Source organism: Poromitra crassiceps (genome assembly GCF_964638095.1).
Source record: "Poromitra crassiceps genome assembly, chromosome: 1".
NCBI classification, from domain to species: domain Eukaryota; kingdom Metazoa; phylum Chordata; class Actinopteri; order Beryciformes; family Melamphaidae; genus Poromitra; species Poromitra crassiceps.
The window spans coordinates 8,463,308-8,479,783 of NC_139623.1; the positions used below are offsets into that span (position 1 = coordinate 8,463,308).

The 16,476-nt window shown below is 44.9% G+C and overlaps 1 protein-coding gene across 1 annotated transcript in view; it reads right to left on the minus strand.

The window, feature by feature from the left end:
* Positions 1-216: 216 nt before the first annotated feature.
* Positions 217-16,476, minus strand: part of hdac9b (histone deacetylase 9b) — a 39,679-nt gene continuing 23,419 nt past the window's right edge. The window contains exons 6-11 of the mRNA XM_083649734.1: positions 12,055-12,186; positions 10,113-10,228; positions 7,128-7,250; positions 5,683-5,866; positions 5,238-5,455; positions 217-2,109 (exon numbers count right to left, since the gene is read on the minus strand). Coding sequence (XP_083505860.1) covers positions 1,774-2,109; positions 5,238-5,455; positions 5,683-5,866; positions 7,128-7,250; positions 10,113-10,228; positions 12,055-12,186 — 1,109 coding nt within the window. The 3' untranslated portion in view covers positions 217-1,773. The remainder of the gene's footprint in view (positions 2,110-5,237; positions 5,456-5,682; positions 5,867-7,127; positions 7,251-10,112; positions 10,229-12,054; positions 12,187-16,476) is intronic.

Sequence of the window (16,476 nt, forward strand, 5' to 3'; positions counted from 1 at the left end):
AACATCACATTCTTTTATTTTGGACATTTTCCTATCATATGCAGGCAGCTTCATAGTCCAAAAACTAGATGTAAGTATAAATGATGTGCAAAAACGCAAGAGCGTAATAGGGGAATGAACTTTATTAAAAAAAAAGTTTATCACACAAGGCAAAAAAAGAGAAGAAACGCAAATTGCTATGAACAGACCACAGGACCCCCCCCCCCCCCCCCCCCGCTGGCAGCAAAGGGGTTCTTGTTACAACCAAATCAAAGGAGCAAGAGAACAAGACTCGCATTGTTCTGATTGTGGTGTTTACTTACACTAAAACAGTACAACTGGACAATCTGAATGTACAGTATAAGACAGACAGTTTTGCCATTCACAGGAATCCAAACACAGAACCCTATACTAGCATTTTTACATTTAGCAGACGGTACAAATGAAACAGGAAGGTTTACAGCTATGCAATACATTTGATTGATCACTTTAAGACAGACTATACATGTTGCAATGGGCACTTTCGGGGGGAAAACAGTCTTGAAAAGAGGAGCAAGGTCCCGTCCAGGTTTTTTTTTATTGAAGTAACATCAAACCTGCATGTTGAGGTAAGCATGTCACTGGGGAATACGAAGGAAGCGATTCCCTTTTAAAAAGGACTCCCTTAACCATATCCCCACTCACTTTGTAATTCGCCTTGACAGTAAATCAATTCTCAAGCCTGGCCCCTTGGACTCCTCCAAACCTAGGTCCTCCTCTCTCAACATTCCTGCACACATGAATCACTCCAACTCCTGGCTTCTAGAAGGCATTTCCTGCCCGGCCCTCTCTCTCTCTCTCTCTGTCTGACTCCTCTGCTGAAAGCTGGGCAGGAGCTGGGCTGAGCTTTGAGTTGGACCCAGAGGGAGAGAGGGAGGAGAGCTCACAGCTTAACATTGAGTCCTGGCTCTGGGACCGCTCCTAGACACTATAGAGACTCTGGATGTGCTGGAGATGCCTGCACACCCAAGCATGGATTTAGTGCTTTATCCTCCAAACTGCAATATGAGCAGTGGACAATTATTCCAATGGCAATATCACTCCCAGTGCAAAATGTGTCATGGGGGAGCGTCCTCTGCTAGGATTTAAGTATACATTCTCTCTCAGACACATGTGAGCATGACTTTCAGGTCTGAGACCACTTCAACATAAAACATCATCACAGATTGTGGAGAACAACAGAGAATGTAGTGTTTGAAATTCTTTAACACACACTGTAAGGACTTTTGTGATCATATTTGGGATGGGATATTTTATGGCAAAGATGTACACAACACAAGTTGGCTTTTCAAAGCTGTACACCTGTTTCAACGTTTCCACTAGAAATAATCTTTGATGATAAATCCACAGTATATGTACAGAAAACTCTTTTTCTCAGTTGAGCAGACTTGAGACAACCAAAGCAGCTCTTAATAAAAAGAATGAACGGTCTAAATTCTCTTCATATTATATACACAACGATGAAACGTACTTTACAGAGATCACTACACAAGTTTCACAAACAGAAGAGTCCTAGGGTGTGGGGCGAGGCTGCAGCTGAGTGAAAAAGGGTCACATGTCATGGCAGGGAGAGTTGGCCTACTCTGTGCAATGGCTGCTGTGTTCATGTGTGTGTGTGTGTGTGTGTGTGTGTGTGTGTGTGTGTGTGTGTGTGTGTGTGTGTGTAAACTGCATGGATGTGGGTGTGCGCATATTTGAAGAGTCGTGTTTATCTGCGAATGTTGGAGTGTGTGATCTCATCCCTTTTCCCTTCTCTCAGATCATGGCTCTTATCACCAGTCTTCCTTGGACCTGGTGAAGATAGGCGCTCTGCTCCGCCTCCAGGCTCTGATTGGTCAGGGCCTCGTCCTCGCTATCCACCGGCTCCTCCTTGACCTTGATGACCCCGCAGTGAGCCTCGCGCAGCTCCCCGTACGAGCCGCCGCTGCTGCTGCTGCTCAGGGTGTGCTTCCGGATGACGCCTCCAGGGGGCAGCCTATCCTCCTGCATGCTCTGCGGTTCCCTGTGGTGCTGCTGCTCCTCCTGCTCCTCCTCAGACTCTTGCAGGTGTACACTGGGCTGACGCAACTGCTCAATGGACTTGGACAACAGCTGCAAAACACATTAGCTCCGTGTTAATGATGGTATGCTGCAGCCAATCTTTGACAATCAAATTTAGGTTTTTATCAATGCCAATCTATAGATAGATCCAGGCGGTTATCAATGCCAATCTATAGATAGATCCAGGCGGGGCTCATGTCAGGTAGGCTCTAAAATACAAGCATCCAAATATTGGATATATTTGGATGCTTGTATTTTCGAGACTACCTGGCTCCAACAAATGCGTCATCAAACATTGTGACCAGGTTTATTTTCCTTTTATAAAGACACTGGCACAGCTCTCACCTGCCTATATATCGTTCCAGCCATCTAATGATGCTTAGCTGTATTTGAACTATCAGGAAATGGAACAGTTAAAAAAAACATCCACTCATGCCCAGTCTCTAACTGAGAAGCTTGATGCAATAACTACATTCACTTAACCAAATATTAACAGTAAGCTATTAGACAATCCAAAAAAAAAAAAATCATTTATGCTCCATTTTCATATGTAAATAAATGCGTCCATTTCAAACGGCGTAATCCTCACTGCACACATACTTCCATGCGTCTTTCACGTTGGTGTCATGTTAAGCAGTACATTCACCAGTGGGCAGTAGAGAGTCACATGTTTTGCTGCGTTTCATGCGTATCCGTAAGCTTTCAGATGCCGGACAGAAAACGCACGAAATGAACGCAGAGTACGGACAGAAGGCTCTGTCCGTCTCCGTCTTCAACGTAGAGTATAATTGGGCCTTTAGGCTCACTCTCCATACTAAATCAGCTGTAAGATAGCATAGGCTACTGACAATTTAGTCAATTTCTTTATATTGTATCTATGTCATGTTATTTACGCTTGTGTATATTAAGACTTATATTAATTAGATTAAAAATATAAAAAATGACAGTAAGTTACTATAAAATGGGAGGAAAACAGATACAATGAATGAATTCAAAACAAATTGGGTATACTGACAATGCCTGCTGGTGAGCAGGTGACCTAATACACAGTGCAGCAGAGAATGTGTACGAGGCACCGGAGTGTGAACGCTGGTGTGTTCATAAATTCATTCTGACACTCTACTTCTAGAAATAGACTTTCTTCCAATGGAACGAGACTTGGGAAGAATGTTGACATTCATAGAATGTGTGGTAAAAAAGAACATTCCAGGGATAAAATGCAGGCTGCTCTTTGTCTTCCCCTGATTATTACTTCACAAATGCTTTCCATTTGTCCTTTTTTACTTTTCAAATGATGGAAATCTCATTTTGGAAACTCCCCACATTTCTATTCAGGACAACAATCAAATAGCTGTATCCAATATAACTAACTTCAATGATATGACAAAGGGAAGTGTCAAACTAATAAACCCTCTGATTGCGTTACTGTATAAAACACTGGCTATAAGTTGAATCCCTGGGGAATTGGTAAGATTAACTGTTTTCAGAGTGATAACTATTTTGCAAGACTAGGAGCTTCTATGTGGCTAGTGTTGCACTTATTTAGCTGGTATGTCTGCTTGTGCAGTAATCCACTAACCTAAACTGGCTAGTAAACCTGAACCATTTTGAGCAACTAAAGTCCCGCCCCAAAAATGCTATGCTGATTAACACTAGTTGCACCTGGAAATAAGTGTCAATGACAGAAACTAGGCTTTGTAGAAAAAATGAGAAACTTTGCACGCTCAGAAACAAATTGAGAAACTATCAAGTCTGGATCTTTGTGGAGGGAGGGACGGGTGAAAACTTAGACACATGACTATTTTAGATGTTTGGCAGGAAACTGGGACGCACGGCTGCAGACTGAGACTTTCCCAGAGAAACTGGGATAGTCTGCTCACCTTAGGCGGATGTTGCAGAGTTTTGGAGCTTTGCTAAATCAGAACTACCGGTGGTGTCATCATGATAGGATTGCTGTGCCACAAGGGGGCTCTGGGGACTAGAGTGAAAAAAGCCTAACCTTGGCAGCTGGTAAGCACTAACACTATTGCCTAGAGAATGTAGGCCTTATATAAATATCCCTTCAGCTAAGAATTAGCCTCTTTAGCTTGGCATTAGTAAAGGCTGTTTATACCTCGTCCTAAAACCCCTAAGCTCTTGTAAATGTCCATTAGTGCCCCCTACTGTTGCAGGCACTGAAGGACATTCAAAAACAATCATTGTAGCCAGGCCTCTGCGAGGAAATGAATTAGGGCAATGTTTTGCAGATCCTTCTCAACAAACACTGACGGCTCATCCCCAATTAGTGGCCATTTATAACCTCCACTTAAAGAGGCTTTACATGTGATCTCATTGGCCTGAGTGATCACAGCAGTTCATGTGGTTCCAGGCAAGTTCACACACAGCTCCTAATATGAACTACACTAAGTAAAAAAAAAAAAAAAAAAAAAAGTATGGCCAAAGTTCGTTTTTATTTTTACGGAACGAACTTAAACAGAAACTATGTGTTATTTCAAATATCACAGCAGTAAGTAGAACTGTGTAATTGCTGTGGGGCTTTGTGCTGTTTTATTAGCTCTAGGTAAGAGTTGCACTTGCAGCTCTATGGTTCCCAGGGCTCTGTCGAGGTCGAGCGTTGGGACAGATCAGTACGTGAGCTCACACAATGCTGCCTTTCACAGTGTCTGCCACCTCACACACTTCCCTCAGCAGAATAATTACACTCTGTGTATGGCCAGGTCACCACGGCCAGCTCGCAGAAACACTAATATTGCCACAGAGGAACAAAATGTATTCTGGGCACTTTTTCCTTCATTTGAACTTGGCTGAATTGAATTTCACAGAGTTAGCATGTGAACGGCACTGATGCCTTAAGCTATGATAACAGAATTAGTGCAGGGGAAGCATTTCTTCCCCATTTGAAGTCAGGCAGAAGTTCTTTACTTAGCAGAAATAACACCAGGATTCCAGGGAAGAACAGACTCGGGACCCGGCTCTGCAAAACCTGAGCTACCACAGATGCTTTTACAAAAGGCTAAAATTAGATGTGCATTTGCGTGCTTAAAATGATTAAATCAGGCTCCCTGCGGTAAAATAAGACCTCGCGAGACCAAAAGAGGAATAGAGAATGCTACAAAATGCAACCTGAGAGTCAAACGTCCTCCCTTGTGATTTGAATATAGATGACAGCAGCACAATACCTTATTTATGTGGACCTGCTGCTGGTACTGTTTCTGTTTCTCCAGGAAGTGCTGGTGTTGCTGCTGGATGACCAGTTGGGCCAGTGTGTTCTGAGGGAGCGGCGCTGACTGGGTCCTGTTCAGGGGACGGTGCTTTGGTAGTTTAGGCCGACTGTTGGTGGAGGGCCGATCTTTCATGGCCAGTGGGGACTGAGGGTGGGATGACACCAAGCCTTGCCCTTGAAAAAAAAAGTAGATTTATTTGTTTATTTTTTTATCTCAAAATTGAATCAGCTTTCTTCAAAAGTCATATCGTAAATAAATACATACATACATACATACATACATACATACATACATACATACATACATAACATAATGTAAAAAAAAAAACTACATTGCTATAGGTATTTTGTATCCTTTTCATACAGTATCTCATATCTGGGCTCCAATGAGGAAGACTCACCAGAGGAGAGCATCTTCTGCTGTCTCATCTGCTCCTTCTGGAGGAGGTGTTGCAGGAGCGCCTGGTGACTGGGGCTCACCTTGGTCTCCACGGCCGTCTGCAGCGGCACGGGGCCCAGGAGCTGCCCGGCCCCGGGCAGCCCGTGCCTGACTTCTGCTGATCTTTCCTTCAGCCCCATGGCAGCCTGAGAGGAGAGACGGACATTCTTTCATTCACACTATAGCCTACCTGCTGTGCCTTCCAATGTGCCTTATAACTGGCAAGTGGCAAATTGCCAGTTGCTACTAGCAAAAATAAAATAAAATGCCACGTTAACTGGGAGTTCCTACTAGCAAACTTGGGTATGATTTCTCAACCCCCAGTTGCTCCCAGCACATAATTTCACGTTATTCAACATGGTGCCCACGATGGTAAGAATTTAAAACACAGTTTTGACACATTTTTCTTTTCTTCTCAACAATAGTAAGCTTTCAGACCAATCAGCATACTAATACAATAGTCGGTTAAACCCATACAACTGAACGTTGTTGTTATTAGCTGTTAGCTTAGACAGCTAACTGCTATTAGCATCCATGGTTTTGTGACCTGAAGCCCGAAGCTCGAACGCACGTATGTCAAAGATGACACGTTTGCCACTTGCCAGCTCCTACCATCAACGGATGCAACAATAATGCAGTTAGGGATCATTCTAAAGTCTAAAACCAATGGAATATTAGTCAGCGAGAGAAAGCCAATTTGATTGGACAGAGGAGAATGATTGTTAAAAAAAATCTGTGATGATTTTATTTGTTGTTGTCATTTATATTTATGCCCAAAGGTTCAGCATCAGGTCGCCATTAAAGATACTCTGTTTTCCAGCTAGGAAGTAAAAAAGTAATGGGAGTTAATTTCATGGGGACTTTAAGAATTCTAACTATTCATTTCAACCACCCAAATGAAACAATGTCAATCATTCTCTGTGAATGAGTCACATTCTGTTTGAATTGACAAATCAGCTATTGTACAATGGTTGAAATGTGAGACCATCAATGGTTAGTAGTTGGAGCAGCTGATGAACAGACCTCTCTGGAATGTGCCAGCGAGCTAAAATATGATATATCATGTGCTGCTGTGTTATCTGGAGTTGCACTTGAGTGGACTTGGACTTTTAAATAGCTGTGATGAATGAGGTAATAGAGGAAGATAAGAGCAGACCTGACACTAGACACTTCAGAACAACATTTATCTAGGGGCGATAAAATCATCTGGGGTCAAAGGTCAATGACCTGCGGCCCGCTTGTAGAGCCCAGACAGCCACTGATGGCCGGGCTTTCAACTCACATCCTCCAGAAGCACCGAACTGGCTTTTTAAGCAAGATTTTGATTTTGTAAAGAAAAAATATAAAATATATATATATAAAATAAAATAAAGGTTATTTATCAATCCTGGCAACACTTGTACTCACACTTATGGGTGAGGACGCAGCTGAAAGACCCAGGGTGATGTTGGGTAAGGAGGGAGAGGTGTACAAGCTCAGCATCGACACAGAGCCCTCAGGTCGGAATAATCTGGGCTGTGATGGCCACCGCTGCATCAAAAACACAGGAGAGAGAGAGAGGAGAGCGATTTAGGAATAATCTGGGCTGTGATGGCCACCGCTGCATCAAAAACACAGGAGAGAGAGAGGAGAGGGATTTAGGAATAATCTGGGCTGTGATGGCCACTGCTGCATCAAAGACACAGGAGAGAGAGAGAGAGGGACAATAATCTGGGCTGTGATGGCCACCGCTGCATCAAAGACACAGGAGAGAGAGAGAGAGAGAGAGAGAGAGAGAGAATAATCTGGGCTGTGATGGCCACCGCTGCATCAAAGACACAGGAGAGAGAGAGAGAGAGATAGAATAATCTGGGTTGTGATGGCCACCGCTGCATCAAAGACAGGAGAGAGAGAGAGAGAGAGAGAGAGAATAATCTGGGTTGTGATGGCCACCGCTGCATCAAAGACACAGGAGAGAGAGAGAGAGAGAGAGAGAGAGAGAGAGAATAATCTGGGTTGTGATGGCCACCGCTGCATCAAAGACACAGGAGAGAGAGAGAGAGAGAGAGAGGGAGAATAATCTGGGTTGTGATGGCCACCGCTGCATCAAAGACACAGGAGAGAGAGAGAGAGAGAGAGAATAATCTGGGTTGTGATGGCCACCGCTGCATCAAAGACAGGAGAGAGAGAGAGAGAGAGAGAGAGAGAATAATCTGGGTTGTGATGGCCACCGCTGCATCAAAGACACAGGAGAGAGAGAGAGAGAGAGAGAGAGAGAATAATCTGGGTTGTGATGGCCACCGCTGCATCAAAGACACAGAAGAGAGAGAGAGAGAGAGAGAGAGAGGGAGAATAATCTGGGTTGTGATGGCCACCGCTGCATCAAAGACACAGAAGAGAGAGAGAGAGAGAGAGAGAGAGAATAATCTGGGTTGTGATGGCCACCGCTGCATCAAAGACACAGGAGAGAGAGAGAGAGAGAGAGAGAGAGAGAGAGAGAATAATCTGGGTTGTGATGGCCACCGCTGCATCAAAGACACAGGAGAGAGAGAGAGTGAGAGAGAGAGAGAGAGAGAGAGAATAATCTGGGTTGTGATGGCCACCGCTGCATCAAAGACACAGAAGAGAGAGAGAGAGAGAGAGAGAGAGGGAGAATAATCTGGGTTGTGATGGCCACCGCTGCATCAAAGACACAGGAGAGAGAGAGAGAGAGGGAGAATAATCTGGGTTGTGATGGCCACCGCTGCATCAAAGACACAGGAGAGAGAGAGAGTGAGAGAGAGAGAGAGAGAGAGAGAATAATCTGGGTTGTGATGGCCACCGCTGCATCAAAGACACAGAAGAGAGAGAGAGAGAGAATAATCTGGGTTGTGATGGCCACCGCTGCATCAAAGACACAGGAGAGAGAGAGAGAGAGAGAGAGAGAGAGAGAGAGAGAGAATAATCTGGGTTGTGATGGCCACTGCTGCATCAAAGACACAGGAGAGAGAGAGAGAGAGAGAGAGGAGAGCGATTTAGGAGGAGGCGACAGATTAAAAAAATCCCACAATGGAAAATGTCAAAAAGCAAAAACGAGAGCAGCGGCATAAAGGTGAATGCACTGTGACGAACAACAGCAGAAAGGGAAAAGCGGTGAGGTTTTGTGATGGATGACAGAACGGAGTGGCTGGAGTCTCAAAGAACGGCACCAGGGAGGACGATATACTCGGATTATAAAACACTGCTAACCCTAAATCTAGCATAGCATCAAAGTCCTGAAGTCTCCAGTCACCGAGTCGGCCTGCTCCCCACCCAGTCCCCACCCTCAGGCTGCTCTCTGCACTGGGGCTTACTTCCTGTACCCAGCAGAGCAGTGGAGCAGCATGTGGCTTTGGAACCGCCATGTTTATCCTTCCAACCCCTACCAGCACTCAGTGACCTGTGTGTGGATATCCGGCCCATATTTGACCCGAGGGACCCGTTCCCTCTGAAAAGGGATACCTAATGTAACGGTGCACAAACACGCCTTGCTTTTGCAGCAGGCGTGAGGTCTACGGGCAGCCCCAACCGCTTCACCAACGACTTTCATGAGAGTCTCAGCTTGGGGCCGATTACAATAGCAATCCTGTGTGTTTATGTTGTTAGCGTGTGGGTGTCTTTGGCTACCAGTGCCTGGGATATCAATTAAACTCCACAGTTTAGCCTGCCTCGCTTATAAGCCCTGGCCTTCAGCCTGATGTCGGGGCGTCTTCTCCCTTCTGCATGTCACTGGAGGTCCCTGGGAGAGTAAACAGCGATGGTTTTAAGGAAAACACAGCTGTTCTGTTCAGATTGTTTCGGAGATGTGTCATATCTGCCACCCGCCATAATGGGCTGCTTTGTGAGCCGGGCCCAGTGGGGAGCTCTGCTCTGGTCAGCAACGCCTCAGAGCAACTCAGTGTCGGCCTACAGCCAGGTCCAGTGACAGGAATACAATGACAAGCCAACAGAAACGTACAGCCAAACTAAAGAATCACGTGTGCAGGGTAGAAAACTGATTGTACATTTGTAATAAATGTGTTGGGTATGGAAGAAAATGGCACGGCGTTCATTTTTCCGGTTGTTTTTTGACACTTTCACTTTTTGTCTAGCGTTTTAACACCAGTAGAGCGCATTTCTTTTTCTGCATCTTGTATAATTTTCACACGAGCAAACTGGGGAGCCATTTCCACTGGAGTGTAACAGGCAGAGGGCTATGAACAAAGGCGGGGACAACTGGCTGTTTATATAGCTGCACGCACGCAGACAGGCTGGCTGGCTGTTGGAGCCCTCACATAACAAGGTACAATTTTGATATTCACATGATTTGTATGCACAACAACAACATGGAGCAGTAAACCCTTTTGTGTCCGTCTTTGGCACATACATAGCAGTTCTTGTGATTTGGAAGCATACCTCTGTTTTTGTGGTAGTGGGCAGAGATGAGGGTCCATTTTCAGCCCCCAGGGCACTGGAGGCTCCTATGGGAGAGCTGGGGCCAGAGCCAGGGGCACTGTTAGTGGGCGTAGAGTCTGTGGAACAACAAGGAGTTAGATATGCATGCTCACACAGTACACACATACAATACACACACACATACACACACACACACACACACACATGCGCGCACGTGCATGCACGCACACACACACACACACACACACACACACACACACACACACACACACACACACACACACACACACACACACACACACACACACACACACACACACACACACACACACACACACACACACAGGCTTGGCAAAACAGCTGCAGTCTCCAAACAGTTATGTGTAGTCATGGCTGCCTGATTAAAATGGTCTTTCTTACGTGGAAGAGCCATGGCCATTATGTGCTACTGCAATGCAGATTGGCTGCTCGGTATGCATTTATGAAAAACTATAATAAGGTTAAGATCTTGGGTTCTTTTCTCTCTCTCTCTCTTTTTCGAGAACATTTGAAATGCCAGATGTTATGACACAAGAGCATCTGTGTTATGTGCTGCAGGAAAATGCTTTGGAAATCCAAAAATATATCTGAGAATAAACATACGAGCGTGTCGTTACATAATGTAGCCTGTGACACAGCCAGCCAATCATAACAGAGGATTCAATCTATACCAGCACAGGGGTAGATTCCCTGCCTACCAACATGAGGGTCACAGGTTCAAGCCCCCGTGTGTTGCCTCCGGCTTGGCACAATTGGCCATGGGAAGCCAGATTAAGGGTTATGTCGTATGTGTGTCCTGGTCGCTGTACTAGTGCCTCCTCCACCTGTTCAGGGGGGACGGGAACTAGGGCTGTGCAATAAAATCGATACAGCAATATATCACGATACGTTTTTCCGCAATACTGTAGCGATATTTCATAAAAATATCGTGATATATCGCCATGTCGATTTCTTTACACAGCCGTGTGTTCAATGACACAATAAGAATACTTTTTATTTCAGTGGGTTCAGTAACACACTCAACACTCGGGAGTTTTGACTCCATTTGTCCACTAAGTTGTCAATATAAAGTGATGTACATATTATTACACTACCTGGGTGGTACACAGCAAGTTGTATTTTTAGCTCTATTTTTTAATTGTCAGTCAATTATGTAGAGTATTGCAATATATCGCAATATGTATTGTATCGCAATGTATCGTGATACAATCATAACGCGACCCATGTATCGTGATACGTATCGTAACGTGAGGTCCTTGACAATACCCAGCCCTAAGGGGAACTGGGGGGAATAGCATGATCCTCCCACAGGCTATGTCCTGCCAGTGAAACTCCTCGCTGTCAGGTGTTTAAGAAGTGGCTGGTGACTGCACATGTATCAGAGAAAGCACGTGCTAGTCTACAACTCCCCCAGATCGGCAGAGGGGGTGGAGCAACGACTGGGACAACTGGGGGAATTGGCCAAGTACAACTGGGGAGAAAACGGGGGGAAATGAGAAAAAACGTGATCTATACCCAGCCGTCTGACATACCTAGGGATGGGACCGATCCGATCCAATATCGGTATCGGGTGCCGATACTGACATAATTCACGAATCGGATCGGATCGGAATCGGGGGTGGGGGGTGGGGGGGGGGGGGGGTGGTTTGCAATTCCAGCGCGGGCTGTAATTTGCCCATGTATAATAGTATCCTTCTTTGCCTTGTATATTTTCTTAATTTTGTCTGCTTTTTGCAAGGTATATTTAAAAAAAATATTTAATTGGCCAAATCTTTGCCTATACTGTATATTCAAGAAAAATATCGGTATCGGCATAATATCTGTATCGGCAGATATCCAAATTCAGGTATCGGAATCGGATCGGAAGTGAAAAAAATGTGGATCGGTGCATCCCTAGACATACCCATGAGTTCCAGGGCCCGCTTCTTGTAAGGAGTCATGATGTTGCTGTCTCTCCTCTTCAGCATGGGGCTGCTCCTCCGCTCTGCCACCTGCTGCTTCAGTCTGGAGCGGACCTTCAGGTTGGGCTCGGAGGCTAGGGAGTGAGGAACAGCAACCTTTCTGTAAGTCTCCGTTCACAAAGACGTCCCAAAATCACATGGAGATAAATTAAACAATCATGTGAGTGTAATGCGATGCTTCACGCAGAGGGTCTAAATCTCTCCTTTTATAGGCTACAGCTTGGCTACAATGTTTTTGAACATTATTAAAGAAAATATTCACATTGTAAAATAAGGGAGGGAAACCAAAAGAAAAAGAAAAAAAAAATCTGTTGGAAAATAAGCAATATTGTCACACTTAAACATTGCAACAATTTCAGTTTTCAGTGAAATTCAGTACAGGTTTCAGAGAAATTAAATGAGTCAGGATCGGGCCCATTTCCACCTCATCTGGACTAAATTAGGTTGAGCAACACACGGGCTCTAAGTGAAAGAGTCCGCTACCTGCCGCCCTGGTGACCACAGTCTGATACAGTAGCAGCAGTTAAACTAACACAAAAACATGGCAGACGTTTCAAGCTCTCCCCACACCCACTCCTCCTAATGCAAAACAGAGATACCCAAATACACACTCCTAAGTCACTCACTCACTCTCACACACACAGCCTGGCCTGAGCTGATCCAGCCTTACAAATCAAGTCCTAGTGGACAGTCACTGTTTGAATGAAATATTAAGGTCATATTTTTTCACAATGGACACATTACTTTGAGACTTTTAAATTGGTCTTAATGATGGCTTAAGCACATTTAACATTTTGTTTCACGTCATTGATGAGTCATCCCTGGAGTATTTTACACAATGACAACAGAAATGTGTGCATGAACCTTCTAAATTTGGGAATATAGTCATTGATCAATAAAGTGACTTTACCAATGTGGATTTACCCATTCCATTGTCTCTGAATGGACCAACAAAAAAGTACAATTGACGACCTCAGAAACAAATAAGACAATGCCAGACCACTAAACTGCCCTCAACATTCAAAACAAAGTGCCGCATAATGGCAGAGATGTGACTATAGAGACAATATAGAGAAAATAGAACCACAGCAGGTTGGATGCAGACATTAGGGCTGTGAATCTTCACTGGCCTCACGATTCGATTCGATTACAATTCAGAGGGCTACGATTCGATTCGATTGCGATTATCGATGCGTCTCGTTTTGTGTCGAAAAGGCAGAATAAACACAGGTGCGAGCAAAACACTAATGAGGGCTTCACCATTCCAATCATGGAAGTTAGAAACCCTCATTAGTGTTTTGCTTGCACCTGTGTTAACCCTGCCTTTTCGACACAAAACGGCCCCCGTGAGAAGGGTCTATATACACTTGTGTGAATGGATGTAAGTGTTGCGTCTGACTGGTGAGACGCGCTCCCGTGTCGGCCTGGGGAGACTGACTCACGGTAGGTCAGCACTTCTCAGTCTCGTGTGGACTTCCCATCAACCCATCGTACACGTACACGTACACGTACACGTACACGTACACGTACACGTACACGTACACGTACACGTAAGCCACTGTGAGCCTCACACACCCCAATAAACAAGCGGGAACGATTAGCTGGTGTCCCGATAGGAAAACGTGAGTGACGTTGAAGTCATGCAAACATTTGGTTATACAATAGCCAAATGTGTTTCAATTATTTAGTTGTAGTTTCAGATCAATAATTGAAAAGACCTTTTTGCAATGAGTACAACATACAGCTTGTTGGTGGGGGAAATGGGGCTATGGCACAGGTGAAGTGCAGGTAGGGAGGTGCAGAGGGAGTAGTGATGGGGGGGGGGCACAGCGAGGAGAGCGGGGGGGGGGCCTAGATGCTGCTATTTCTGGCTTCTGTCAAAAGGGGCGGAAAAAAACCCTCTCCCCATTAAATAAGGTGGCACAGAGACCTCTAATCCTGTGGGCGTGCGAGGTAGAGTGAAAGCCAGCGAGGGAGGAAGAATGGATGCAGGAGAGATAAATGGAGAGAAAATGCTGTTGGGAGTCATACGAATCTGCTTCACGCCCCGCTGCCCTGATTGCCTTTCTATTTTTACCACAGTGCTGCCTGCCACCAGGCTATACGCATCCCGATCGGTCGCCACGGGAACACTAGACAGCAGCATCCCGATCGGTCGCCACGGGAACACTAGACAGCAGCATCCCGATCGGTCGCCACGGGAACACCAGACAGCAGCGAGGGGACAAACACTTTCTCACTGGTCTCCATGGGAAAAAATAGCCTACTCCACAACGCAACAGGAGGGCGACGATGGCAGCGGCGCACTGTCTAACTAAGCCTATACATTGAAACACCTGGGTCACTGTAGCCACTGCTGACAGGCTGCCCGGGCATGTCAGCCAGCTAACACATATAGGGCGGGCCATATTCCAGGGTCATAAATCAATCACCTTATTACATTTGAAAGTGGTGCTGCAGGGCTGGTGGTTTTGCAAGCTGAATGTGTTATGCTATCTCCACTTGGTCAGAATTTTAACCCGGCTGTCAGTGCGAGTGCCTGTCTCCATTAGAGGACTGGACCTGGGCAGATGGTTAGGTAGGGGAATTCTTCTAGCATGGCTGCTGTTGGAACTGAGCGCTCTGCACACGGGAAACGCTTGCTGTGCGTTGTGCCTGACGTCGCTGTGTTGGAAATGAACACTAATTTGTTCCTGCCCTCTGTTGTGTTTAGCGTAACACGTCCAACAAACTGCTTCACCAAAGCTACAGTACAATCCCTTGCAGTTCAAGACCAGCAAATTAAATTCATCTAAATCCTAATTTAATCTTTCTGATATTTAAAGATAGGATGATATTCTCGTATTCTCATTACTCTACTCTGGGGCCTTTACAATTCTACCGTTGTAAGATAATATTTAAAACTTTTTCCTGCACCTGCTGAATGCACAACGTTCGGTTAAGTGGGTCAAGACCAGAGAGGGTGTCGCACCTCTTACTGCTAAGCTGCAACTATTCTTGCCACAGACGATCACGTGCCCTTAGTCCAGTCTATTCTAGTCCCCTGGACAGGGCACAAAGAGGATATATAGCAAGTAAACAAGTTCATCACGTGAAATTCCTTCAACTACTTTTTGGGCGAGTGTGACAAGTCAAGGGTATCAAAGATGTCATGTGATTCAAGATGATGTGTCCATTAATAAGCCGTCCAATAAAGATCCCAGTACATGGTGCTGCTTTGATGGGCTGTTTTCAGTGTATTGGTTTACAGATGAAATAGTCACCTCTAGAGATGTATTAGTTGTGTGCTGTGCATAACCATGGACTGAAACTGATTTTAAATTCGAGTTCAAGTCCCCCATGTCAGAGGCTTTTCAAAGGACACATAACCAAAAAAAAAGTTGACTTACAAAAAGATAAAAGTGTAAACCAAGTGACCAGTCTACCAGTCAAGTTACGTCGATCAGAGAGAAAAGAAACGGGTCTTAGGCCCTTCGGCCAAAGGCAGCGGCGGGGAGTCTAACGTGGAACATTCAAGTCATCTCCACTTTGTTTTTCTGAGAGCTATCTTTGCTTAAACAAACAAGCCTGTCTACATTCATCCTGTCTGTGCCAGTCCTCTTACTCAGCAGCACCTGACAATCACCTATCAGTGACAGCAGCCAGTGGCTCGGGGAACGAACAACGATACCTTTGTGTGTCCCCCTCGCGTGCCAAAGCCCTCTGAGGGCTTTAATGAAGACAGACAGGAAGTGAGTGGGGGAGGAAGGCCCACACAGGAAATGACCACATATAGATTCTGGAATCCAAAGCTCCCCAAAAAAATACTTTTCTCCAAGTTTTATCAGTGCTCGTGAATCATGCTCAGAAATAGGGAGATGATTTGATCATGAAAGAACGAATGAAAATGTCAAAGTTTGAGGAGACTGAAATTCTATCCCTCTTGTAATTTGTTTAAACTGGACTCTTTTTTTTTTTTTTTTTTGCACTGTCAAAGCTAAACAATGCTACCATAAATTTAGAGCACATTCCAGAAGCTGTGTTATTTTTAAATAGCTGTCTTCAACTGGTTATTACACTTGTGGGGCCACTCCTTACCTCCTGGGTCTAACACCCATGTTTCCAGGGATGAAAATACATATTGAGAGGAGGTATTACCCCCATGCCCCAAAAAGGCCAACATGTTTCAAAACGGAGTTACAATGAACAAAATCCCCTTTCATGTACCTTTCTAGTATTTATCCCTGCCATGTAGACCCCATAATGACCAATAATGACATTCCCTTTACCTGATCTTTAAATTGTGTATATACGCAACACGACAGGTCTGTAGTTAAACAACTCAACAAGTATAATTGTTTGCCAATATAATTAAAAGAGACTCA